Source organism: Nerophis lumbriciformis, linkage group LG04, assembly GCF_033978685.3.
Source record: "Nerophis lumbriciformis linkage group LG04, RoL_Nlum_v2.1, whole genome shotgun sequence".
NCBI classification, from domain to species: domain Eukaryota; kingdom Metazoa; phylum Chordata; class Actinopteri; order Syngnathiformes; family Syngnathidae; genus Nerophis; species Nerophis lumbriciformis.
Genome location: NC_084551.2, coordinates 1250324 through 1276275, shown reverse-complemented (window position 1 = coordinate 1276275; position 25952 = coordinate 1250324). Strand labels below are relative to the sequence as shown.

Sequence of the window (25952 nt, the reverse complement as noted above, 5' to 3'; positions counted from 1 at the left end):
TTTTGTTGTTTGGCAACATTTTGAACACCACTGGTTTACTTATTTCACCAGGTAGACAGTGTGGCCTCGAGGGCATTTGCTGAACAGAGCTCTTTTTTATAGGCCTTTTACGGGTCTTTCTTAATTAATGTTAATGATTGTATGTAAAAAAAAAAAAGTTGTGTATTTAATTTATTAATTAATTAAATTAATACTTTAATAAATTTTTTTATGAATTACTTTTTAATTTACTTACATTTTTAATTCAAATTTTTAAGGACCATCCCCAACCCTCAGCAGTTTTACTAAACAACATTAAAAAGTTCGTCATGAATTCTAATTATATTCCTGCGCTCTTTGTGTTGTCAGCTGGCCCGCCATTCCCACACAGCTGTAGAGTGGGCGGGAAACATGGTCATCTTTGGTGGGGAGTTGCTTAATGGCTCGCTGGCAGGGGATGTCTGGATGTACCGCCCTCTGCAGGACGACTGGCAGCAGCTCGGCTTTTCACAAAGCGACGGCGCCCCCAAGCTGGCCAATCACGCAGCAGCCGTAGTGGATAGTTACCTCTATGTGTTTGGAGGTGGGTTTTTTTCCTCCCCCACACAGAGAAAAGGTTTGTAACCTCACAGCCGTTTGCGTTTTTCCCCTCCTTTTTACATCCCAGGTCGCACAGAGGAAGACATGTTTTCCTCCTCCCTCTATCGGTTCAGTCTGAGAGGCTCTGGGCGGTGGGAGACAATTCAGCCCACTGGTGGGAAGCCTCCGGCCACTGCTGGTCACTCCATGGTGTTCCACAGCCCCTCTAGGACACTGCTGGTGTACGGCGGCCACAGGCCAACCACTGCAAGGTACACAACCTAAGCCCATTACGTCGATCGCAAGCTACCAGTCAATCTTGGATGGAGTGATGGTCGATCGCCAGGCATTAAAATTAAATATATACACTAGGGCTGCAGCTAACGATTATTTTTCTATCGATTAATCTATAGATTATTTTTTCGATTAATCGGTTAATCTATAGATTATTTTTTTTCGATTAATCTATAGATTATTTTTCTTTTTACCGATTATTTTTTTTATTTAAAATGAAGAGGAAAAAAATAAATGTAGGCCAGTTTTTTCAAAAGGCATGGCTTTTATTTACAAAAAAAAAAGTATGGCCACTCAGTCAACATTGACAACAACATGACAAAATATTCTGTAACAATGTAAACATTTAAAACTTTTAACATTTAACAAAATTAAAAGTAGCTTATTTGCTTTTTAATGTGCAAATATAAAAGTAAACATCCAGTGCAAATTTTAATATTCTGGAATAGTATAAGCATTTAAAAAGTAAAAGTATTGCTTATTTTGCTTTAAAATGTGCTAAAATAAAGATAAACATCCAAAACAAAAAAGTGCAAAACGGAAATATTCTGTAACAAGTGTAAACATTTCAACAAAAGTAAAAGTATTGCTTATTTGCTAAAATGTGCAAAAATAAAGCTAAACATCCAATACAAAAAAGTGTACAGTGTAAACATTTCAACAAAAGTAAAAGTATTGCTTATTTTGCTTAATAACACAACAATGATAGTATGATTAAAGTGAAAGTTAATTGTTGGTTTGTACATAGTATATGTAACTGTTAATGTTGTAAAAGGTATTTGCACAACTAATTAACGTTAGCGTTTGTGACACGTCTTGTGCCGTGGGGTTCTTTCAGGACCGACAGACTGAACGCCAGACGGCTTTGCCAGGTTTACAATCTTTTAATTTTACACAAAGTCTTTTCTCTTCCAACTCTTTTCTCTTTCTTTCCTCGCTTTTCAGCTCCTCTTCCTCGCTCGCTCGTCGTCCCCTGTCTCTTGCGGCGTCGCTCCCGGCGCGCCCCGCCTCGCCGCTCGCTCGTCGCCGCCGCCTCTCCACAGCGTTAAAGAGGAGTGCGTCTTTGTAAACACTGAACAGGCACGCCAAACGCGCCTCTCAGAGCAAACGGTGCTTTAGTTTATGAATTTACAACGCAGATACAAATGACACATTCATGTTTTTGTGTAATAATGACAACGTATACGCACGCGGACGATTGACTTGTTGATGGTGATGGCAAGAACGCTGTCGGGGGTTTTCTTTTCAAATGTTCGTTCATAGCCGTTGTGCTGCTATGATAGGCCATTTCCGCTCGACACAGTGTGCATACAACAACATTATTAGGCCGTTTATTGAAATACTCCCACACTTTTGACGACTTTTGGCGTGCTTTTTTCCCCTCGCTCGCATCGTCTGCTTTGCGCTCCGCCATGACAGTAGTGTGACGTAAATATGCGACGCGGCGACGCACAAAAACGGCGTCGACGTATTTACGTAACCGATGACGTCGACTACGTCGACGCGTCGTTTCAGCCTTAATATACACATATATATGTACAGTACAGGCCAAAAGTTTGGACACACCTTCTCATTCAATGCGTTTTCTTTATTTTCATGACAATTTACATTGTAGATTGTCACTGAAGGCATCAAAATAATGAATGAACACATGAGGAGTTATGTACTTAACAAAAAAAAGTGAAATAACTGAAAACATGTTTAATATTCTGGTTTCTTCAAAATAGCCACCCTTTGCTCTGAATACTGCTTTGCACACTCTTGGCATTCAAGAAGTAGTCACCTGAAATGGTTTTCACTTCACAGGTGTCATAGTTTTGATGCCTTCAGTGACATACTATAATGTAAATAGTCATGAAAATAAAGAAAACACATTGAAATGAGAAGGTGTGTCCAAACTTTTGGCCTGTATGTATACCGTATTTTCCGCACTATTAGCCGCACCTAAAAACCACAAATTTACTCAAAAGCTGACAGTGCGGCTTATAACCCGGTGCGCTTTATATATGGATTAATATTAAGATTCATTTTCATAAAGTTTCGGTCTCGCAACTACGGTAAACAGCCGCCATCTTTTTTCCCCGTAGAAGAGGAAGTGCTTCTTCTTCTACGCAAGCAACCGCCAAGGTAAGCACCCGCCCCCGTAGAAGAGGAAGCGCTTCTTCTTCTACTGTAAGCAACCACCCGCCCCCGTAGAAGAAGAAGAAGCGCGCGGATATTACGTTTAATTTCCTTTGTGTGTTTACATCTGTAAAGACCACAAAATGGCTCCTACTAAGCGACAGGTTTCCGGTTCATGAAAAGACGCAATCTCTCCATCCGCACACGGACTACTATTTCACAGCAACTGCCTAAAGACTTTCAAGAAAAGCTGGGTACTTTCCGTGCATATTGTAAAAACAAGATAGCTGAAAAAAAGATCCGGCCAGAGAACATTATCAACATGGACGAGGTTCCACTGACTTTTGATATTCCTGTGAACCGCACTGTGGATACAACGGGAGCACGTACGGTGAATATTCGCACCACAGGGAATGAGAAGTCATCCTTCACTGTGGTTCTAGCTTGCCATGCTAATGACCAGAAACTTCCACCCATGGTGATATTCATAAGGAAGACCTTGCCAAAAGAGACCTTTCCAGCCGGCGTCATCATAAAAGCTAACTCGAAGGGATGGATGGATGAAGAAAAGATGAGCGAGTGGTTAAGGTAAGTTTACGCGAAGAGGCCGGGTGGCTTTTTTCACGCAGCTCCGTCCATGTTGATATACGACTCCATGCGCGCCCACATCACGCTGGTTTTTAATATATTATTAAAGTTTGACTGACCTATCTGACTGTTTTTTTGACATTCCTTTAGCGCAGTTAGATGCGGCTTATAACACGGGGCGGCTTATAGGTGGACAAAGTTTTGAAATATGCCGTTCATTGAAGGCGCGGCTTATAACCCAGGGCGGCTTATGGTGCGGAAAATACGGTATGTAATATATGTAGGCAACTGGCCAATGTCATTTTATTTGTCACCCACAAGAGAACAGTCACTGTATTTGAAGTATCATGTGCAGCTTTATCTACCTTTGCCTCTATAAATAAATCAGCAAGAGGTCAAAGAGAGCTGTGTTTTCCTCTCTACTTTTCTCATGCACTCCAAATCAATATTAAAATTAATTTATTATATTTAATTTCAAGTTTCGGAAACAACAGCCTCTCTCCTGTTATTGCCTATTTCCAACTAATGTAAAGTCCGCTTTGCATTTTTATAGACCCCCTGCCGTTTTGAGCATTTACGTTATCTGTCGTTAACAATATGACCACTGGTCAGTGAAACCGAAAGTGAAAGTGCTCCTTTATTGCAGGTTTAGCGTGAGGGTGAACAACACCGACGTATTCCACGTGGACCAGCGGTTTTGGACGTTGTTCCGTTCCCGTTACCCGGCAACGGGCCCCCGAGAGCGAGCTTTCCACTCGGCCACCGTCATTGGAAATTACATGGTAGTCTACGGTGAGCAGATCTGTGCATAAATCATCACAGTTGTGTGTTTGTGTGTAGACTTGATGGGCTTTTTATTTGTACCAGGTGGAAATGTTCATATCCACTACCAAGAAGAGAAGTGCTATGACGAGGAGATCTTCTTTTACCATTTGGGCTGTCACCAGTGGGTGTCTGCAGGGGAAAGATGGTCTCTCAGTGAGTCGCTCTTCAATGTATCTACACATCTATTTTGGTTCTTGGGTCAAATGCTGAGATTTTACTTTACCTCTGAAGATGGGGAAGGTGTAAAGGGGCGCTACTCCCACGTTGCCGCTGTGATAGAGGGACGGGTGCTGCTGGTTGCGGGGGGTTACAGCGGCGTTGCCCTTGGAGACCTGGTGGCTTTCAAAATGCCACTGTTTGTCAGTAGCAAAGAGGGTGATAGGGTGAGAGAGATTACATGTTAAAAGAGTAGAGTTTAAAGCAGACTTTGCTGAGGAAAACCACATATGTGGTCATGTGTCTGTGTTGCCTTTCTAGGATGCTGTTTGTGCTGAGGCCCTGGATGAAAGCATGTGTCTGAAGAACCCAGAATGCAGCTGGTGTGAAGGCCGCTGCAGAGAGTATCAGCCCACTGATCCGGTAACATTGTAGAAACGCGCAATCCCGCACACCCCAGGTCAGTGTTGAATCACTGCTGCAACTCTTCCGCTTCTTTTATCCTTCACAGTGTGGCAGTACCGGTTGCCTGGGCCTGGCGCGCTTCCTGTCTGACTGTCAATCGTGCCTTGTGTTCAGCGGCACCCCGCCCTCGTTGGCCCGTGCTCCCGGCGAATTCGGCTGGTGTGTGCAGAACGAGTCCTGCCTGCCGGTGTCAGGTGAGACCCAGGGAGGGATGGAGGAAGGAGGAGGGGTGCAAGCGAGGCTGTGCCTTAGACTGTTGGGAGCTGACATGGGAGGGACTCGACTTGTGTTCGCCGTGTGTCAGAGATGACACAGTTTAGGTTTCTGCTCGGTGTCAAGGAGGGGCTCCTCAAATGGACTCAGAGAGAGACCTTAATTCTGTAATATAGCCATGATGCTGGAACAGAAAATAGGGCTGCAGCTATCGATTATTTAAGCAATCGATTAATTTGTTCGATTAATCGAATAATCAAAGAAAACACTTTTAGCCTCAATGCGACTTTTAGGGAAAATAGTTGAAATAAACAAGGATTTTTCACATTTATAATTTTCACTTTTACCGATGGAATCATCACAATATATTACTAAAAAAAGTTCAAAAGTAAAAAAAAAACAATCTGTGTAGCCAGATGACCAAGAACCAAACTCAAAAAAAGACTAAAAGTATGATAAATTGACTGACAGTGCATTCAACAATTTAACATTTACACATTTGAAAAGGTATTAATTGGAGGAGGTTTGTTTGATTTTTGGACAAACGACTTGTTATCAATAACATTTAAACTGTATATGCTAACATGTCCTCACATGTGTTTGAATGAAACATTTTGTTATGCAAGTCAAACATATAAGATTGCCAAAAAAGACTTTTACCTTGTTTCTGCTTGTTTTCTGCCCTTAAATACACAGGATGATTTCTGGTAATGTTCTATCATTGATGTAGTGCTGTTGTGAAATGCCAGCTATGTGTGACAGTGCAAACATTTCACTACAATGTCTGTCTTTTTTAAATGATTGCAAAACCTCTCTCTTCTCTGGGCATGTACCAATACGTAAGAAAAGTTGGTTTTGCAATGTAGGTCCCCTTTAAGAAATGGGACAGAAGGACTCACATTTTATTAACATAGTTATGTAACGTTAACATCACATTTTAAAAGCAACTTCATGCCAGGTTAATGTCTTAGCTGAAGAAGCACATAATTATCAAAAATAGTCACGTCTGTAGCTGACTTATAGTTGGCAGAACTTTATATTAAGATGTGTAGTGAAGCCTGCCAAAAAACTCTGAAATGTAAGTGAACGGGGGGGGCTCATCAAGCTATGGGTGGCGATATCCAATTCAGGACTTCATTAAAACCCGGAACTTCATGACGAAGTGCTTAAACACACAAGTTCAAATTACATTTTGTTAGGGATGTCCCGATCCAAGTTTTTGCACTTCCGATCCGATACCGATATTGTTTTTGCATTTCCGATCCAATACCGATACCGATACTGACCGATACCGATACTGACCGATACTGGCCTATTCGAGCATGTATTAAAGTTTAAAGTTATTTAGCCTACTTAGTTGTCAGAATCATGTTACCTTGCGTAATGACAATAAAGCTGATTCTGATTCTGATTCTGAAAAGGGTTTTAGTACTCTTGATAACAACTAGCCAGCTGAATTAGGGGAGTTTGAATAATACACAATGGTTGGTAACAAGAAACTGACCTGTTTTTCAAGGATAAACACAAAATAGACAAAATTATACATGACAAACAGAAATGGCATCATTGAACTAGGGCTGGGCGATGTGGCCTTTTTTTAATATTGCGATATTTTAAGGTCATATTGCGATACACAATATATATCTCGATATTTTGCCTTAGCCTTGAATGAACACTTGATGCATATAATCACAGCAGTATGATGATTCTATGTGTTTTGATTGATTGATTGAGACTTTTATTAGTAGGTTGCACAGTGAAGTACATATTCCGTACAATTGACCACTAAATGGTAACACCCCAATAAGTTTTTCAACTTGTTTAAGACGGGGTCCACTTAAATTGATTCATGATACAGATATATACTATCAGATATATACTATCATCATAATTCAGTCATCACACAAGATAATCACATTGAATTATTTACATTATTTATAATCCAGGGTGTGGAGGGGGGCGCCGGATGAAAGTGTCAAAAAGACAGCCAAAAGAGTTTGATATGAGAATAAATCTAAAGTTAAAATAAAGGGTAGAAATGCACCCATTTGCAGGAAATGCAGTCTTGATTTTCAAAATGTTCTTTCAAGGCTTGCATGTCTACATTAAAACATTCTTCTTCATACTGCATTAATATATGCTACTTTTAAACTTTCATGCAGAGAAGGAAATCACAACTAAAAAAATCACAAATTTTTTCATACGGTGTTGATGTGGAACTTTTTGCCATTTTGATGGTGTGGACGTGTGGCACCGAACGGAGATAAGCGTCTCGACAGACGTCACAATATTTGAACAATGATGACGAAAACTGTTGTCTCTGTCGTGTCCGTGTGTCGAAAATTATTAAGCGCTTATTTTTTAATTTGATTTTGTGCGTGGCATAGATTTGCCGTGCGCAGAGGACGCTTGAGCAGGCGCGCACCTTAGCGGCTGCGCTAGCATCACAGCTAACGTTAGCCATGCCGCTACCTCGCTCTCTGCTGGGAGAGGACGTATACGTATGTGACGTATGACGTGACAGTATGTGACGTGTGTAAGAAGGTGCGCTCGCTGTCTGTGAGAGGGAGACACAGGAAAGAGTGAGAAGAGCCTGTCGTGTAATGCCAGCAGCTAAAAGCAACTGCGTGAGAATTGTGGATGTGTTGAAGGTGTGCTGGAAAATGCGGAACGGAAATTACGGAGCAAAAGAAAAGTGGAATGTATTATTTAAATAGGTGCGTTGGAAAATACGGACCGGAGTTTTTTTTAAACTGGATCTGGATCGGCATTTTCCCATGCCTTGCCGATACGCAATTTTTGGCAAATATCGGCAGCCGATCCGATCCAAATATCGGATCGGGACATCCCTACATTTTGTATGATCAAGCATACCTAATTATTGAAGCTTGTCTGTACATAAACAGCCATGAACAGTTCGGCTACACAGTGGTCATCTACAACCATGACTGATCTAGTTTATGCTTTTTACGCAATCAGAACTGGTGTTGGCATTGACTATTTAGTCGTAGGTTTGTATGTTCTCCTCTTACAACTGTCTTGAATGATATTCCACATATTAATGTTGCCTATTTTGTGTTTAAGAAGAGCCCTCTTATGAACAAAGTATCCTTGACACTGAGAAAAAACCAATACCGGCTTGACGACGGCCAGCTGAGATTGCAGGGGTCACTCAAACTTTCATTTGACTCGCCTCTTCAATCCCAAACTCGTTTGAGTGGACGTCGCCATGTTTCACTCTCTGACACACTCCCCGCCACTCGCCATTACAATCAGGCTCCGCTGCTGTATTTGTTCTTTAGATCTCACAAGGTCAGATGTATTCCGTTATGTTGCTGACCTCTCCCTCTCGGTCTCGCAGAGCGAAGTGCGTGCCGTGTGGACCAGATCTCGGGGGCGTACGGCTGGTGGGGGGAGCGTACCCGTTTCCTAACCTCCCTCCACTCCTGTCGCACCGAGAACTTTGTCCCGGGACTGCACCTGCTCACCTTCCAGCATCCCCGCAACGACTCCCAGCCTGACAAGGTACGGAGTCCCCATCTTAAGTGTACTCTCCCACCCCTCTACTTATCCGTCCTTCCTTCCTCAAGTATTGCTTTGGCACTATAACTCCCTTGAGTTTGCTTGTCTCTACTTTGTGCTCTTGACTTTTTAACACTTTTCCTTTTTCTTTGTCTGTGTGGGCTTGGAAGTATTTCAGTATTTCTGTTGATGTGTCTCCACTTCCCCTCCGTCCTCCACCGTTTTCCATCTTCTCGCCAGGTGTCCATTCTCCGCAGCACCACCATCATCCTCAGCCCAACCACCGAGATGGATGTGGCCTTGCAGTTCAGGGGCTTCATCCATCCTTTATGGGGGGCCCCGCCACCAGTGCCCCCTCCCACCGAGACTGTCTCCATGTGGGCTCGCATCCAGAGACTCCACTTTGAGGCGCGAATGGCGGCAGGCCCCAACTCGAGCCAACTGGTGAGCAAACGGGGGCAAGAAATATAAATGTCAAGATGTCTGTAGAAAAGGGACACAGGCATTGCTTTGTTGTCTGTGAGCAGGAGGTGGTGGGTCGCTGGGCGGCTCAGCAGGAAAAAGAATTAAAGCTGCTGGCTCGGACTGATGGGAGCAGACTGTTCTCCAACCTCACCAGAGGTAACCACTACCTGGTCCAGGCTGAGGGCTACCTGAACAATTCGGGCTCAGGGCAGACCAGTGAGATGGCCCTGATCTGGAACAGAACTCTGTCTGGAGGGAGTGTGAGTTTTTTTTTTTTTTTCGGTGTATCCTCAGAAACACTGAAAAACTCCCACCTTATATCCGCATATTCATCTTTGAACTCCAGGAAATCTCCTTCCTGTTCCTGGAGCCCTATCGCTCAGGCTCCTGTTCAGTGTACATGTCCTGTCTGGCCTGTCTCTCGGACCAGTCTTGCGGCTGGTGCCCGACTCTGTCCCGATGTCTGCTCCGGGACGGCCCTGAACTTAAACCCTGTCCTGAAGGGGAGCCTGGAGAAGAAAAAGGGGAAGCTCAGCGCCATCTGCTGCTAGCACCTCATCACTGCACCCTGTGTGAAGAGTACAGAGACTGCTCAGCTTGTACTCAGGTATGCCATTCATTTTATTGTGTACATTAATGTAATAATAACAAATTAATGTGGGGTTGAGTTCATTCTCGTAAGGATTTATTTTTATTACTAAGTATTAGGGTCACACTGAAAATAAACTGTGAATAAAGTCAAAATACTATGAAAATTAAGCCAATAATTTCACAAGAATAAGTATGTACTAATCTGAGAATAAAGTCACAACTATATGAGAAATGCCATAGTTTTATAAGAGTAAAGGTACATTTTATATAGAAAAGTCATACTTCTTGAGAAAAATGTCATAATTTAATGGACACAATGTCCTAATTTAAGGATTAAAAAAGTTAAACTGTTATGATAAGTCATGGTTTTATTACGATACAATTATTTAAGGGGGGGAATAAGTCATATTTTTATGAGAATAAAGCCATCATGTTTTGTTAAGCAATTGTATGTGAAGTAAGTCTTAATTTCACAAACTAAACCCATGACAAATAAGAAAAAAGGTAAAATGGAAAAGTTTATAAATAATAATGTAATATAATGTGCTATAATAATACTTATATCGAGAGCTATCAAAAAGATAAATAACAAAAAAGTATCACATTAATAATGTATAAAAATGCAGATTAATCACCTAATTTATTTTGAATGCACATACTCATTTCCCTTAACTATGAATGGTTGGCAGCAAGGGTTCTTATACGGGCAGTGATCAGGTCAATGCATACGTCTGGTCAAAGATGAATGACAAAACTCAGACTGGTGTGCTCGCTGTCAAATTTCACTCCAAAATGCACCCAAGTAGGGCTTTTACTAAAGCTGTTAGCAATTTGGAGAAAATAAATGACGTGAATTCAAGTATGAATATTTTTTTTAATTCTGACAATAAAATTGCATTTTGTGTTCAATATTGTTAATTTGAACTTAACTTAAAATATGCAAGTGTGTAATTAATCATGATTACCCAAATTCGAAAGTGTGATTAATCTGATTTCAAAATGTAATCATTTGATGTGTGAATTATATTTATATAGCGATTTTTTTCTCTCCAGAGACTCAAAGCGCTTTACATAGTGAAATCCTTTATCCGCATCTTTAAGCTACATTTAAACCAGTGTGGGTGGCAATGGGAGCAGGTGGGTAAAGTGCCTAAGGACACAACGACAGTGACTAGAATAGCGGAAGTGGGAATTGAACCTGGATCCCTCAAGTTGCTGTCACGGCCGCTCTACCAACCGAGCCACGCCTCACTACTTAAATCACAAACAGCACCAGAACCAGTGTTTTGGCAAAATTATATTTTTTATATATATTCCTGTAGAAGTAGACACTTGCAATATTGACTAGAGAACTTGATTGCTGCTCTAATTCTGACTCATCCACTGCTTTTGCCTGCAGGACCCTTACTGCGAGTGGCAGATCAACTCCAGTAAGAAAGGAGACTACCAGTGTAGCAGGAGAGGAAGATTGGACGGCTCGATACGTCATCCGATGGGGTGTCCCAGAGTCTGCAACCAGTTAGTTGACAAATATTGTCTTCATAGAGAGAGAAAAACTACTTTACAACACACTTTTTTTTGCTCAGGCGGATGACATGTGGCGAGTGCCTCTCCAACTCCAGTCAGTGTGCTTGGTGTGAGTCGGCCCAGGCTTGTTTCTATTTTGCTGCCTACCTGACTAAATACCCATATGGGGAGTGCAGGGACTGGTATGACAGGTAACAATCATTCAATATTTCTTCTTGTTGTTTTTGTCTCCCGAAATGTTGTTCAAAGTCTAACAATGTGCTTTTTTCTTATACACCAGTGTGCATTCCGTTCCACAATGCAAGCAATGCTCGGCTTTAAACACGTGCACAGACTGCCTGCGAACGTTCCAGTGTGGCTGGTGTGGGGACTACAATAATCCTACAATTGGAAAGTGAGTACCAAAGGAACAAAGACACCTCGTGCACAATAATAGTTTTGTCATATTATAGATTTGTTGTCATCTCGTTGATTTTTAGATGTCTGAGGGGGGATTGGGCTGGAATAGATGATCCATCTGTGTTTAACTGCAGTGTGGCTGTAGCTGAAGCTCGAGCTGCTAAGTAAGTACAACACTAAAATCACACTGTTTTTTATTGTTATCATTATTATTAGGCCCTTTGTTGTCTTGTTGTGCTTTAAATAAACGTCCAATGGTCTTTATTCTGTTCTTTCCAAGAGGTCCCTGAAGAGCAGTTGAAATAAACATACAATCAATAAAGTTAAAAACATGGCACACTTGCTCACTTCACAATATATCATTGTAGCATACCTGCCAACTACTCCGGTTTTCCCGTAATTAGTACGGTTTTCATCAACCTATTCCGGGTTACGGTTGCAGTGATAAAAAATATGTTTTTTCATTAATTTAAAAAAAATATTTTTTTTAAATGCGCGAGGCTATTTATAGCACGAGGCCATTGTTTCCAAACGAGAGAACGATCATGGAATCAGCCGGAGAAAAATTGCAAACGAGTCTTAAACCGAAAAGAAAACTGCAGTCATTCCGTAAAGAATATTCAAAAGCCTATCCGGGAATAATTATCCGTTCCAAAAAGGGTGAAAACTACGCGAATTGCACCTTGTGCAGACAAGATTTTTCGATCGGACACGGAGGAATTAGCGATGTAAAAGACCACGTTGGGACAAAAAAACACAAGTCTAATGCCGTTGCTAGCGATACAAGTGGAAAACTTTCAACGTTTTTCGGATTTTAGCCACAAAAAGGTAATGACACCAATGTTATCTATTGGAATTGTTTAGTACTGTTATACTGTTAAAAGTGTTTATACTATTTATGCTTTCAAGTCCAAGTTGAAGAAATCTTGTTAAATGTTGACAGCATAACTACCAAAATACAGAAGTATGTCCTTAATATTTTTGCAGTGCTATTTCTGTTGAAAAGTTCAAATGATTACATTAGAGATGTGATGTGCCACTTTTCAAGTGTCTGATGGCTTAAATTAATTTTCATTAATTTTTCATATTTTGAATTCTTTTGAAAGGCTTACAAAAAAACTACATTTGAATTGTAATTCCATGCTATTGACAGGACTATTAATTTAAATGAAGTTAGCTTACCATGTTTACAGTATGATAATTGTGATAGAAATGTGAATTTTAGGCACAGAATATTTTCTACAATTGAACAAGGCAGTAGATTATACAAGCTTGGACAGAAAGTTAATAATGACACCAATTTTTTTTTTAATGGAATTGTTTAGTACTGTTTTACCATTTGTTTACTGTAAAAAGTGTTTATACTTTCAATGAACAAATTGAAGTCTTGTGAAAGGTTGACAGGATAACTGGCATTAACTGTCAAAATAATTTCAAACTATTGAAGTTAGCTTACAGAATAAACATGTCAATCAACCCATATGATTTTTGCTGTAATATTTTTGTTTTGAAAAGTCACTGTGACTGATAGAAAAGTGATGGTTTTAGCAACATTTTAACCTGTCTGAATGCTAATAATCATTTTGCGTCGGGGGGCGAACCTGAACCCCCCACCAGGACTTTGTCCTGGACCTACCGGGGCCTGCGGCCCCTGGACCCTGGCTACTAGGTTTTTCTGATTTCAAAAGTTGGCAGGTATGTTGTAGGGCTGCAGCATAAAATATTTTCAGCAATCATAGAGTGCAGGCCAACAGTGTGGCCACACCTTCTCATTCAATGTGTTTTCTTTATTTTCATGACTATTTACATTGTAGATTGTCACTGAAGGCATCAAAACTATGAATAAACACATGTGGAGTTATGCATTTAACAAAAAAAGATGAAATAACTGAAAACATGTTTTATATTCTAGTTTCTTCCAAATTTGCCCTTTGCTCTAATTACTGCTTTGCACACTCTTGGCATTCTCTCGATGAGCTTCAAGCACACCTGTGAAGTGAAAACCATTTCAGGTAACTACTTCTTGAAGCTCATCGACAGAATTCCAAGAGTGTGCAAGGCAGTACTCAGAGAAAAGGGTGGCTATTTTGAAGAAACTAGGATAAAAAAACATGTTTTCAGCTATTGCACCTTTTTTTGTTAAGTACATAACTCCACATGTGTTCATTCATTGTTGTGATGCCTTCAGTGGCAATCTACAATGTAATTAGTCATGAAAATAAAGAAATTGCATTGAATGAGATGGTGTGTGTGCAAACTTTTGGCCTGTACTGTATATTCTACTGAAAAATCTGTCAATCGAGTACTGTAATCGGATAAAACACATTTTACTTAGTTAAAGAGCAATTAAGAATATGTGAGAAAATAAGACATTCCACTTAATATTAAACAACAAACTGGTTTAATTTTGAAATTACTACTTAATATTATGTGCATTTTGAATTATAGACTTAGAAACTTAGAAATGAGAAAAATATTATTTTTGAGTTTTGGCAGTGTTTAAACTATAATGAATGAACTATAGCAGTGAAGCACATTGGACACAATTGTTACTTGATATTTTATTCATCAATCAAAAGTTAAACACGTACTTCTTTGTTCAATGAATTGTCTGGTAAAAATGACCAGCCATTGATTAGTTAGCTTAAAAAAATTATTTTCCATCTCTTTACTTCACAGTGCTTTTGTGACTTAATGTAATTTGTAATGAAATAAGATAATACAAATGATAAATAAATCTTATACATATATTTTAGGATAAGTCTTTGAGTTTTTATTTATTATTAGTATCAACATTTTAACTTTTTCTTATTACATTATGCAGTTTTATTTCTATATTTCCATTTTTGGTTATTTTATAGAGGAACTGCACTTTTGTAAAAATGTGCCTATCATTTACAATCCTTATGTGAGACAAGCACACATTTGGTTTTCTTATTTTAATGCATTCTAACTCGTAAATAAACGCTAGCAAAAGTCAGCTACCAGTGGAAGTAATGGGATTTTCTATATTCCGCCTATAAAGCGCTCTCAAAAACATCCAAAAACCTTCAGCAACATTTTATATACATACTCTGAGTATATATGTAATGTAGTACCAGGCACATTCATAATAAAATGTAATATGTCCATATTTTGATCATTTTAAGCATACAACCACTTATTAATTTCACAGACATGTCACAACGTTTGCTATTTCCGACAACAACCATTACTAATCATGTCAGACGTCATGAGAGCCAACGATGACTACTTTGGGACAAATAATGATCCATAAACTCATATTTTTGATCCTGAATATGTGGTTGATGAGCTACAAGTTTTAGAAGCTAAGTGATTATAATAAACAGAAAGTACAGTATTGGTAAGTGCTAAACAAGGAATACAGTCTACGAACACAATTAAACATTACTGTACAATGTCTGCTCTCACTTGTATGCCGACTGATGTTCATCTCTTCCCGTTTAGATGAAGAAATAATAATTCATAATAACTCCTAATTCTAATTTGATTGTACACAGCTTCAGTCACTTACTCACCTCGAAATTGTCTGTGTGCGTGCGTGCGTGTCTTCCTGTGACAAAAGTTGAACATTTCGCTCCCGAGCTCATCATGTCAGTGCAGAGATGAGATCCACACGCCTCCAGACTACAAATGAAATGCGCATGTGCAAAGCTGCCACTCTTTCCGCCTTGGTTTAATGATGTACAGATGTACATTTTTCTTCATTGTCATGTCAAGCTAATATAAAATCACTGCAACGTTCCAATTCCATCGTTCATGTTAATGAGCAAGTCATTAGATATGGTTCGTTAGTGAATATCACAATCCTCCATTCTTTTGATCAAATTTGATACTCTAACATTTATCAATGCAGAACAAAACTGATTAAAACAACTGAGAATCAAAAGAGGAAAGATAATCTGCAGTTTTATTCATAATTATAATTTTTTTTAACTCAAGATTGTATCTCTCCTAGAGCGTATATTCCCATAAATTATGGAAGTGAGGTGATGACGTCAGCTAGAGACTTTTAGGACAGCCAGTAGCTACACAGCAAAAAGTCAGTGTTCAAAAACAAGAAAAAAACAACAACTAAAGTTAGGGGTATTTTATTTGAACTAAGCCAAATTATCTGCCAATAGAACAAGAAAATTTGGCTTGTCAAGACTTTCCAAAACAAGTCAAATTAGCTAACCTCAATGGACCCAAAAATAGCTTAAAATAAGTATATTCTCACTAATAACAAGTGCACTTTTTTGGTAGAAAGAAAAAAGAGAGCTTTTTGCTCAATATGTTGAAAAACATTCTTAATTTAAGTAAACGCGAGTGCCATTATCTTGACATTATGATATGCGCTCGGCATTACATTTCTTGAAACCAGCAAACTTGTACTAAAAACTAATTTATTGTTCTTAATGGAAGGCAACAAGGCAACCTCTTGTTACTCTCGGGGTCTCCTAGCCGCTCAGGCAAATCATATGGTCTAAAAATGCATTTTTCCATCGACAACATGACATCATCGCGCCAAGTGTGTGCTCTTTCAGTCAATTAGTGCGCATATATACACCCGGCCAAATTTTTTTAAATTGTAATTTTGAAGAATTTATCTGAATGTGCATGAACTATCTCTGTTCAGTTTACTGTACTGTGCCAACTGTACTACTATATGAGTACGTATTTTCTATTGTTTCATTGAAAATAAAACAGCAAAGTCCATTTGGCTGCCATTTATAATTATAAATTAATAAATTAATAAATTATTGCCATAATTATGAGACACAATTTTGTCAAAATCATGATTTTTTTTTCATGCTTCAAATAAGAAATGATTACTTTAAAAAAGTAGTTTTATACTTGTGAGTGTTGATGACACAGCTTTGCAACAGTTGATATTCTAGTTTCAAGCATGTTTTACTTAATATAGGTCATCAAATCTTCGCAACAAGCGATAATATCTTACTGAGATCATTTAGGACCAAAACCCTTAAAACAAGTGAAACATCCATCCATCCATCCATCTTCTTCCGCTTATCCGAGGTCGGGTCGCGGGGGCAGCAGCCTAAGCAGGGAAGCCCAGACTTTCCTCTCCCCAGCCACTTCGTCCAGCTCCTCCCGGGGGATCCCGAGGCGTTCCCAGGCCAGCCGGGAGACATAGTCTTCCCAACGTGTCCTGGGTCTTCCCCGTGGCCTCCTACCGGTTGGACGTGCCCTAAACACCTCCCGAGGGAGGCGTTCGGGTGGCATCCTGACCAGATGCCCGAACCACCTCATCTGGCTCCTCTCGATGTGGAGGAGCAGTGGCTTTACTTTGAGCTCCCCCCGGATGGCAGAGCTTCTCACCCTATCTCTAAGGGAGAGCCCCGCCACCCGGTGGAGGAAACTCATTTCGGCCGCCTGTACCCGTGATCTTGTCCTTTCGGTCATAACCCAAAGCTCATGACCATAGGTGAGGATGGGAACGTAGATCGACCGGTAAATTGAGAGCTTTGCCTTCCGGCTCAGCTCCTTCTTCACCACAACGGATCGATACAGCGTCCGCATTACTGAAGACGCCGCACCGATCCGCCTGTCGATCTCACGATCCACTTTTCCCTCACTCGTGAACAAGACTCCTAGGTACTTGAACTCCTCCACTTGGGGCAGGGTCTCCTCCCCAACCCGGAGATGGCACTCCACCCTTTTCCGGGCGAGAACCATGGACTCGGACTTGATTCTCATCCCAGTCGCTTCACACTCGGCTGCGAACCGATCCAGTGAGAGCTGAAGATCCCGGCCAGATGAAGCCATCAGGACCACATCATCTGCAAAAAGCAGAGACCTAATCCTGCAGCCACCAAACCGGAACCCCTCAACGCCTTGACTGCGCCTAGAAATTCTGTCCATAAAAGTTATGAACAGAATGGGTGACAAAGGGCAGCCTTGGCGGAGTCCAACCCTCACTGGAAACGTGTCCGACTTACTGCCGGCAATGCGGACCAAGCTCTGACACTGATCGTACAGGGAGCGGACAGCCACAATCAGACAGTCCGATACCCCATACAGAGAGTATGGGGTGAAACACTCTAATATAAAATCTGCTTAGTGAGAAGAATTATCTTATCAGACAGAAAATAAGCAAATATCACCCTTATTTGAGATATTTAATCTATTTAGATTTCAGTTTTTTGCAGTGTACGGTACTTTCTTTGCTGAGCAGTTGGCAACACTTGCTGTTTCTCGCTATAAAAAGGTTTGACTGTGTTTCCATTTCCAGTCCCGAGCCGCAGACCTCCGCTCCGCCTCGACCTTTGGACATGGAAATGGAGCTGGAGCACATGGAAGATGAAGAGCAAGATGCCGTCTGGTCCTATCCCACCTGCCCCGATGTGGAAGAGTGCCGCCTGGGTCTCCATAACTGTCATCTTTTCGCCACCTGTATCAACACCCCCACCTCTTACGAGTGCCACTGTGAGCGAGGCTACACAGGGGATGGCACTTTGCACTGCAATCAGACGTAAGACCGCTCCTTTTTTCTTTGTTGTTGATCACTTTGATCTTCAAGTTTAGAACTCCAGAAGCTAAGACTCTTGCACCTGCAGGTGTTACAATGAATGCAGAGAGGGCCAGTGCAGTGGCAGCCCACGCTTCGAGTGCGAATGCTCCCTGGGTTGGACATCCGATCCAGCCACCTTGGTGCTGAGTGGTGTCGAATGTGATGTGGACTGTGGCTGCAACTTTCACTCCACCTGTATCACTGCACCGGGGATCTGTGATGAATGCCAAGGTGAAACCTTAACACTGTACAGAACTAAAATGAAAATCCATCCATCCATCCATTTTCTACCGCTTATTCCCCTTTGGGGTGGCGGGGTCGCTGGAGCCTATCTCAGCTACAATCGGGCGTAATTGAAGTCGATAAATTGCTATGTCCGTGTGAGTTTTTTTTCTTCGTCTCTTGCTTTAAACAGGGAAAAAGAGGTCTCACTAATGCATACCTGCCAACTACTCCGGTTTTCCCGTAATTAGTACGGTTTTCATCAACCTATTCCGGGTTACGGTTGCAGTGATAAAAAATACGGTTTTTCATTAATTAAAAAAAAATATTTTTTTAAAAGTTTTATTCACGAAATCGCGTAACAACAATGACAATCGACACTGCTTCCCGTAACTTCCTATCGAGCCATTCCGAATGCCATGCGCGAGGCTATTTATAGCACCGCTGCCAAGCACGAGGCGCCAGTTGCCATTGTTTCCAAACGAGCAAACGATCATGGAATCAGCCGGAGAAAAATCGCAAACGAGTCTTAAACCGAAAAGAAAACTGCAGTCATTCCGTGAAGAATATTCAAAAGCCTATCCGGGAATAATTATCCGTTCCAAAAAGGGTGAAAACTACGCGAATTGCACCTTGTGCAGACAAGATTTTTCGATCGGACACGGAGGAATTAGCGATGTAAAAGACCACGTTGGGACAAAAAAACACAAGTCTAATGCCGTTGCTAGCGATACAAGTGGAAAACTTTCAACGTTTTTCGGATTTTAGCCACAAAAAGGTAATGACACCAATGTTATCTATTGGAATTGTTTAGTACTGTTATACTGTTAAAAGTGTTTATACTATTTATGCTTTCAAGTCCAAGTTGAAGAAATCTTGTTAAATGTTGACAGCATAACTACCAAAATACAGAAGTATGTCCTTAATATTTTTGCAGTGCTATTTCTGTTGAAAAGTTCAAATGATTACATTAGAGATGTGATGTGCCACTTTTCAAGTGTCTGATGGCTTAAATTCATTTTCATTAATTTTTCATATTTTGAATTCTTTTGAAAGGCTTACACCATGCTTTTGACAGGACTATTAATTTTAATGAAGTTAGCTTACCTTGTTTACAGTATGATAATTGTGATAGAAATGTGAATTTTAGGCACAGAATATTTTTTACAATTGAACAAGGCAGTAGATTATACAAGCTTGGACAGAAAGTTAATAATGACACCAATTTTTTTTTTTATGGAATTGTTTAGTACTGTTTTACCATTTGTTTACTGTAAAAAGTGTTTATACTTTCAATGAACAAATTGAAGTCTTGTGAAAGGTTGACAGGATAACTGGCATTAACTGTCAAAATAATTTCAAACTATTGAAGTTAGCTTACAGAATAAACATGTCAATCAACCCATATGATTTTTGCTGTAATATTTTTGTTTTGAAAAGTCACTGTGACTGATAGAAAAGTGATGGTTTTAGCAACATTTTAACCTGTCTGAATGCCAATAATCATTTTGCGTCGGGGTGCTTCGCCCCCCTGAACCCACCACCAGGACTTTGTCCTGGACCTACCGGGGCCTGAGGCCCCTGGACCCTGGCTACTAGGTTTTTCTGATTTCAAAAATTGGCAGCTATGCTAATGCAGTGAACCCTCTTTTCAGGCATCCACAATCTTTGTCTCGGTGGGCGGAGAGCGGGACTGCTAGCTTAGATACACAGAATTCACTGACATCGCCTCCCTACTCATGACTGCTAGTGAGAAGTTCCGCAGAGTAACAAACATTAAGAGGAAAAACTATCATTACAAACCAAATGTCTCGTTGTAATAACCGGATGGGCAATATGAGCCCATCAACACAGACAATTGAGCAAAAATGCCATGATACACTGGACCTAGTTTGTCCTACTTGAGAACAAAAATGTACTTTTAGATGTTTGATATTTATTTAAGTACATTTGTTGCTCACAGATGAGTTTTTTTAATGTATTAATTTAGAATAACTTTAAGTCATATACCGTATTTTCCGCACCATAAGCCGCCCTGGGTTAAAAGCCGCGCCTTCAATGAACGGCATATTTCAAAACTTTGTCCACCTATAAGCCGCCCCGTGTTATAAGCCGCATCTAACTGCGCTAAAGGAATGTCAAAAAAACAGTTGGATAGGTCAGTCAAACTTTAATAATATATTAAAAACCAGCGTGATGTGGGCGCGCATGGAGTCGTATATCAACATGGACGGAGCTGCGTGAAAAAAGCCACCCGGCCTCTTCGCGTAAACTTACCTTAACCACTCGCTCATCTTTTCTTCATCCATCCCTTCGAGTTAGCTTTTATGTTGACGCCGGCTGGAAAGGTCTCTTTTGGCAAGGTCTTCCTTTTGAATATCACCATGGGTGGAAGTTTCTGGCCATTAGCATGGCAAGCTAGAACCACAGTGAAGGATGACTTCTCATTCCCTGTGGTGCGAATATTCACCGTACGTGCTCCCGTTGTATCCACAGTGCGGTTCACAGGAATATCAAAAGTCAGTGGAACCTCGTCCATGTTGATAATGTTCTCTGGCCGGATCTTTTTTTCAGCTATCTTGTTTTTACAATATGCACGGAAAGTAGCCAGCTTTTCTTGAAAGTCTTTAGGCAGTTGCTGTGAAATAGTAGTACATGTGCGGATGGAGAGATTGCGTCTTTTCATGAACCGGAACCTGTCGCTTAGTAGGAGCCATTTTGTGGTCTTTACAGATGTAAACACACAAAGGAAATGAAACGTAATATCCGCGCGCTTCTTCTTCTTCTACCGGGGCGGGTGGTTGCTTACAGTAGAAGAAGAAGCGCTTCCTGTTCTATGGGGGCGGGTGCTTACCTTGGCGGTTGCTTGCGTAGAAGAAGAAGCACTTCCTCTTCTACGGGGAAAAAAGATGGCGGCTGTTTACCGTAGTTGCGAGACCGAAACTTTATGAAAATGAATCTTAATATTAATCCATATATAAAACGCACCGGGTTATAAGCCGCACTGTCAGCTTTTGAGAAAATTTGTGGTTTTTAGGTGCGGCTAATAGTGCGGAAAATACGGTACTTTCCAACTACAGTACATTGATAAACAATTCTACACTCATAAGAAATACAAGTTAAATCCTTTTAAATGGTTACTTGCATTATTATTATTATTATATGTCATGATTAAATTAGTGATTAATTTGGTCACAAAATGATGCTGGCAATAATATCCTTTATCTGCAGTAATTTGTGGGACAATTAATCGTCCAGCAAAATTTGTTATCGGCCGAGGCCTAATCATGTGAAAAAATTAGAAAAAAATAGTCAACACGTGCTGCCCTACTGCCTTGTCTGTGTTATTATTTTTCTGACCAGTACACAAAAGTTTGACTTCTGTAAAATGGATTGACTTGACATTTTCACACAGATTAATGTGCTCTGTAAAACATACGCTTTAACTTTATGGTGTTTACCTGAATTTGGTACACACCTTTTCAGTGGCTGTCAAGCAATTTGAGCAAGATTGATGGAAAAATATGGTTGCCATTAAGGAAAACATCTTTTTAGGGGCATTGGTGGGACTTAGCAACACATTTTCTATAAATCATTGATAGAGATGTCCGATAATGGCTTTTTTGCCGATATCCGATATTCTGATATTATCCAACTCTTAATTACCGATTTCGATATCAACCGATACCGATATACACAGTCGTGGAATTAACACATTATTATGCCTAATTTTGTTGTGATGGCCCGCTGGATGCATTAAATAATGTAACAAAGTTTTCCAAAATAAATCAACTCAAGTTATGGAAAATAAATGCCAACATGGCACTGCCATATTTATTATTGAAGTCACAAAGTGCACTATTTTTTTTAACATGCCTCAAAACAGCAGCTTGGAATTTGGGACATGCTCTCCCTGAGAGAGCATGAGGAGGTTGGGGTTGGGGGGGGGGGGGGGGGGGGGGTAGCGGGGGGTGTATATTGTAGCATCCCGGAAGAGTTACTGCTGCAAGGGCTTCTGGGTATTTGTTCTGTTGTGTTTATGTTGTGTTACGGTGTGTTCTCCCGAAATGTGTTTGTCATTCTTGTTTGGTGTGGGTTCACAGTGTGGCGCATATTTGTAACAGTGTTAAAGTTGTTTATACGGCCACCCTCAGTGTGACCTGTATGGCTATTGACCAAGTATGCCTGCATTCACTTGTGTGTGTGTGTGAAAAGCCGTAGATATTATGTGACTGGGCAGTGCCTTTAACGTTTATTGGCGCTCTGTACTTCTCCCTACGTCCGTGTACCTCTCCGTACAGCGGCGCTTTAAAAAGTCACAAATTTTACTTTTTGAAACCGATACCGATAATTCCCGATATTACATTTTAAAGTATTTATGGGCCGATAATATCGGCAGTCCGATATTATCGGACATCTCTAATCATTGACCATTTCTTTAATGATGATAAATTCTGTATTCATTGATTTAAGTTGTGTTACAAAATGAGGACAGAAAGTGAATATGTGCTACTAAATTGCTATGAATTGGAAAAGTAGTAGGATTAAATAAGCTCGGCTTCTTCTTACACCTTTTCGAACATGTTGTAAACAGAAATGTAAATGTGTGAACTATATGATATATCACTTGTAACTGCATACATGTTCGAAATCAATTTAAAACAACCAAATTTGAGGATATCTGTATTTCATATGTACTAGTACAGTGGTTCTCAAACTTTTTTTGTCATTCCCCACTTTGGACCAGGGGGAGTTTTCAAGCCCCACCTGCCCCCATCGCCCCAACAGAGCGCTAATGCCAAGCTTTAACATTTTCAAATTTATTGAACATCAAGTTGTATACATTCAAACTCAATAACATAAAATAACATCAAGTTCAATGATAAATAAAATAACTGTACAGCTGTGGTACAACTTGCATCAAGTTCAATAATAAATAAAATAACTTCCATCAAGTTCAATAGTGAATAAAACAAAAGTGTTATAACTTGCATCAAGTTCAATAATAAATCAAAGAAGTGTTATAACTTGCATCACGTTCAATAATAAATAAAAAAAAGTGTTATAACTTGCATCAAGTTCAATAATAAATCAAAAAAAGTGTTATAACTTGCATCAAGTTCAATAATAAATCAAAAAAAGTGTTATAACTTGCATCACGTTCAATAATAAATCAAAAAAAGTGTTATAACTTGCATCAAGTTCAATAATAAATCAAATAAAAGTGTTATAACTTGCATCAAGTTCAATAATAAATCAAATAACTTGCATCAAGTTCAATAATAAATCAAAAAATGTGTTATAACTTGCATCAAGTTCAATAATAAATAAAACAAAAGTGTTATAACTTGCATCAAGTTCAATGATAAATAAAATAACTGTGCAGCTGTGGTACAACTTGCATCAAGTTCAATAATAAATAAAATAACTTCCATCAAGTTCAATAGTGAATAAAACAAAAGTGTTATAACTTGCATCAAGTTCAATAATAAATCAAAAAAGTGTTATAACTTGCATCACGTTCAATAATAAATCAAAAAAAGTGTTATAACTTGCATCAAGTTCAATAATAAATCAAAAAAAGTGTTATAACTTGCATCAAGTTCAATAATAAATCAAAAAAAGTGTTATAACTTGCATCACGTTCAATAATAAATAAAAAAAAGTGTTATAACTTGCATCAAGTTCAATAATAAATCAAATAAAAGTGTTATAACTTGCATCAAGTTCAATAATAAATCAAATAACTTGCATCAAGTTCAATAATAAATCAAAAAAAGTGTTATAACTTGCATCAAGTTCGATAATAAATAAAACAAAAGTGTTATAACTTGCATCAAGTTCAATAATAAATCAAAAAAAGTGTTATAACTTGCATCACGTTCAATAATAAATCAAAAAAAGTGTTATAACTTGCATCAAGTTCAATAATAAATCAAATAAAAGTGTTATAACTTGCATCAAGTTCAATAATAAATCAAATAACTTGCATCAAGTTCAATAATAAATCAAAAAAAGTGTTATAACTTGCATCAAGTTCAACAATAAATAAAACAAAAGTGTTAACTTGCATCAAGTTCAATAATAAATCAAAAAAAGTGTTATAACTTGCATTAAGTTCAATAATAAATCAAATAAAAGTGTTATAACTTGCATCAAGTTCAATAATAAATCAAATAACTTGCATCAAGTTCAATAATAAATCAAAAAAAGTGTTATAACTTGCATCAAGTTCAACAATAAATAAAACAAAAGTGTTAACTTGCATCAAGTTCAATAATAAATCAAAAAAAGTGTTATAACTTGCATTAAGTTCAATAATAAATCAAATAACTTGCATCAAGTTCAATAATAAATACAATAAAAGTGCCACTTTGCAATCTTTGCAAAAAAAAAGGAGGAGCTATGCATTTGGCAAGACAGGGCAAGTGACAGCACTTTGCCCCGGGAGAGCCACCTTGCTTCACTGTGAAACAGCACGGCTGTATGATCAGCTCCCATTTCTTCACACAGTGCAGAGAACAGTCGCACTTTCAGTGGTCGTGTTTTGATCAAATGTACCGCGCTCACAACATGTTAAAGCCTCATTGAGTTCGGGGCTGAGCTGCCTTGACGCGAGTGCTTCCCGATGAATGACACAGTGTGTGCCCGTCACATTTTTGTTTCTCTGCAGGCGCTGGCTCTGGCTCGACGACCTTTGAGGTGCGAGTCACAAATGTATATATTTGTGTAATTGTGGTCCACACATTAGCCTGCTACCCATCCGCGCGAAAGTTTGTTCCGCTTAGCCCCGCCCCCATTAGTTACTGTTGCTATGTCTGTCAAACTTTCGCTCCTACCGAGAAATATAAAGCCTACAGTAAAAATAAGTACCGGTAATTTCCATTTATTTATATAGCGGATTTCACAGACAGAATCACAAAGTGATTTACAGTGTGTATAGAAAATGAAAGCATAGTAAAAAAAATAATCTAAGAATATAATAATAAAAAAAAATGTTTAAAGTGAAATTTCCTCCCGTTCCTCGCGCCCCACCTGTCATGTCTCTATTCCCCACCAGTGGGGCGCGCCCCACACTTTGAGAAACGCTGTACTAGTATGTCCTACAAAGCATTTTGACCACAACTTATTGAGGGAACCACAAATTTACAGCTGTCAAAATAAGTTGTTTTTTTTCATATTTGCCCTCCTAATACCATGTTGTGTTTTTCAGACTGGACCACAGGGCCCCACTGCGAGCACTGCCGCCCAGGGAGCTTTGGCTCAGCCCTGGCCGGCGGCGGTGGCTGCGTGTCGTGCGAGTGTAACGGCCACGGCGATCCCATGCGGGGATACTGCCACAACCAGACAGGCCAGTGTTACTGCACACATAACACTCAAGGGCTCCACTGTGAGTCCTGCCTTCCCGGTTACTACGGCGACCCGAGGTATGCACAATTGTAACAATCCTTTTTTTGTTTTTGCACGATCT

General features: G+C 39.7%; 1 protein-coding gene across 1 annotated transcript in view; it reads left to right on the top strand.

Moving 5' to 3' along the window:
* The window catches only part of megf8 (multiple EGF-like-domains 8), an 85156-nt gene that overhangs the window by 24304 nt on the left and 34900 nt on the right, over nucleotides 1-25952 (top strand). Inside the window, exons 7-24 of the mRNA XM_061947282.1 lie at nucleotides 349-562; nucleotides 647-830; nucleotides 4208-4353; nucleotides 4429-4539; nucleotides 4618-4769; nucleotides 4864-4965; nucleotides 5054-5201; nucleotides 8582-8745; nucleotides 8983-9186; nucleotides 9270-9467; nucleotides 9554-9814; nucleotides 11198-11316; nucleotides 11385-11516; nucleotides 11606-11719; nucleotides 11805-11888; nucleotides 17981-18220; nucleotides 18306-18490; nucleotides 25695-25908. Of these exons, the coding sequence (XP_061803266.1) occupies nucleotides 349-562; nucleotides 647-830; nucleotides 4208-4353; nucleotides 4429-4539; nucleotides 4618-4769; nucleotides 4864-4965; nucleotides 5054-5201; nucleotides 8582-8745; nucleotides 8983-9186; nucleotides 9270-9467; nucleotides 9554-9814; nucleotides 11198-11316; nucleotides 11385-11516; nucleotides 11606-11719; nucleotides 11805-11888; nucleotides 17981-18220; nucleotides 18306-18490; nucleotides 25695-25908 (2972 nt within the window). The remainder of the gene's footprint in view (nucleotides 1-348; nucleotides 563-646; nucleotides 831-4207; nucleotides 4354-4428; nucleotides 4540-4617; nucleotides 4770-4863; nucleotides 4966-5053; nucleotides 5202-8581; nucleotides 8746-8982; nucleotides 9187-9269; nucleotides 9468-9553; nucleotides 9815-11197; nucleotides 11317-11384; nucleotides 11517-11605; nucleotides 11720-11804; nucleotides 11889-17980; nucleotides 18221-18305; nucleotides 18491-25694; nucleotides 25909-25952) is intronic.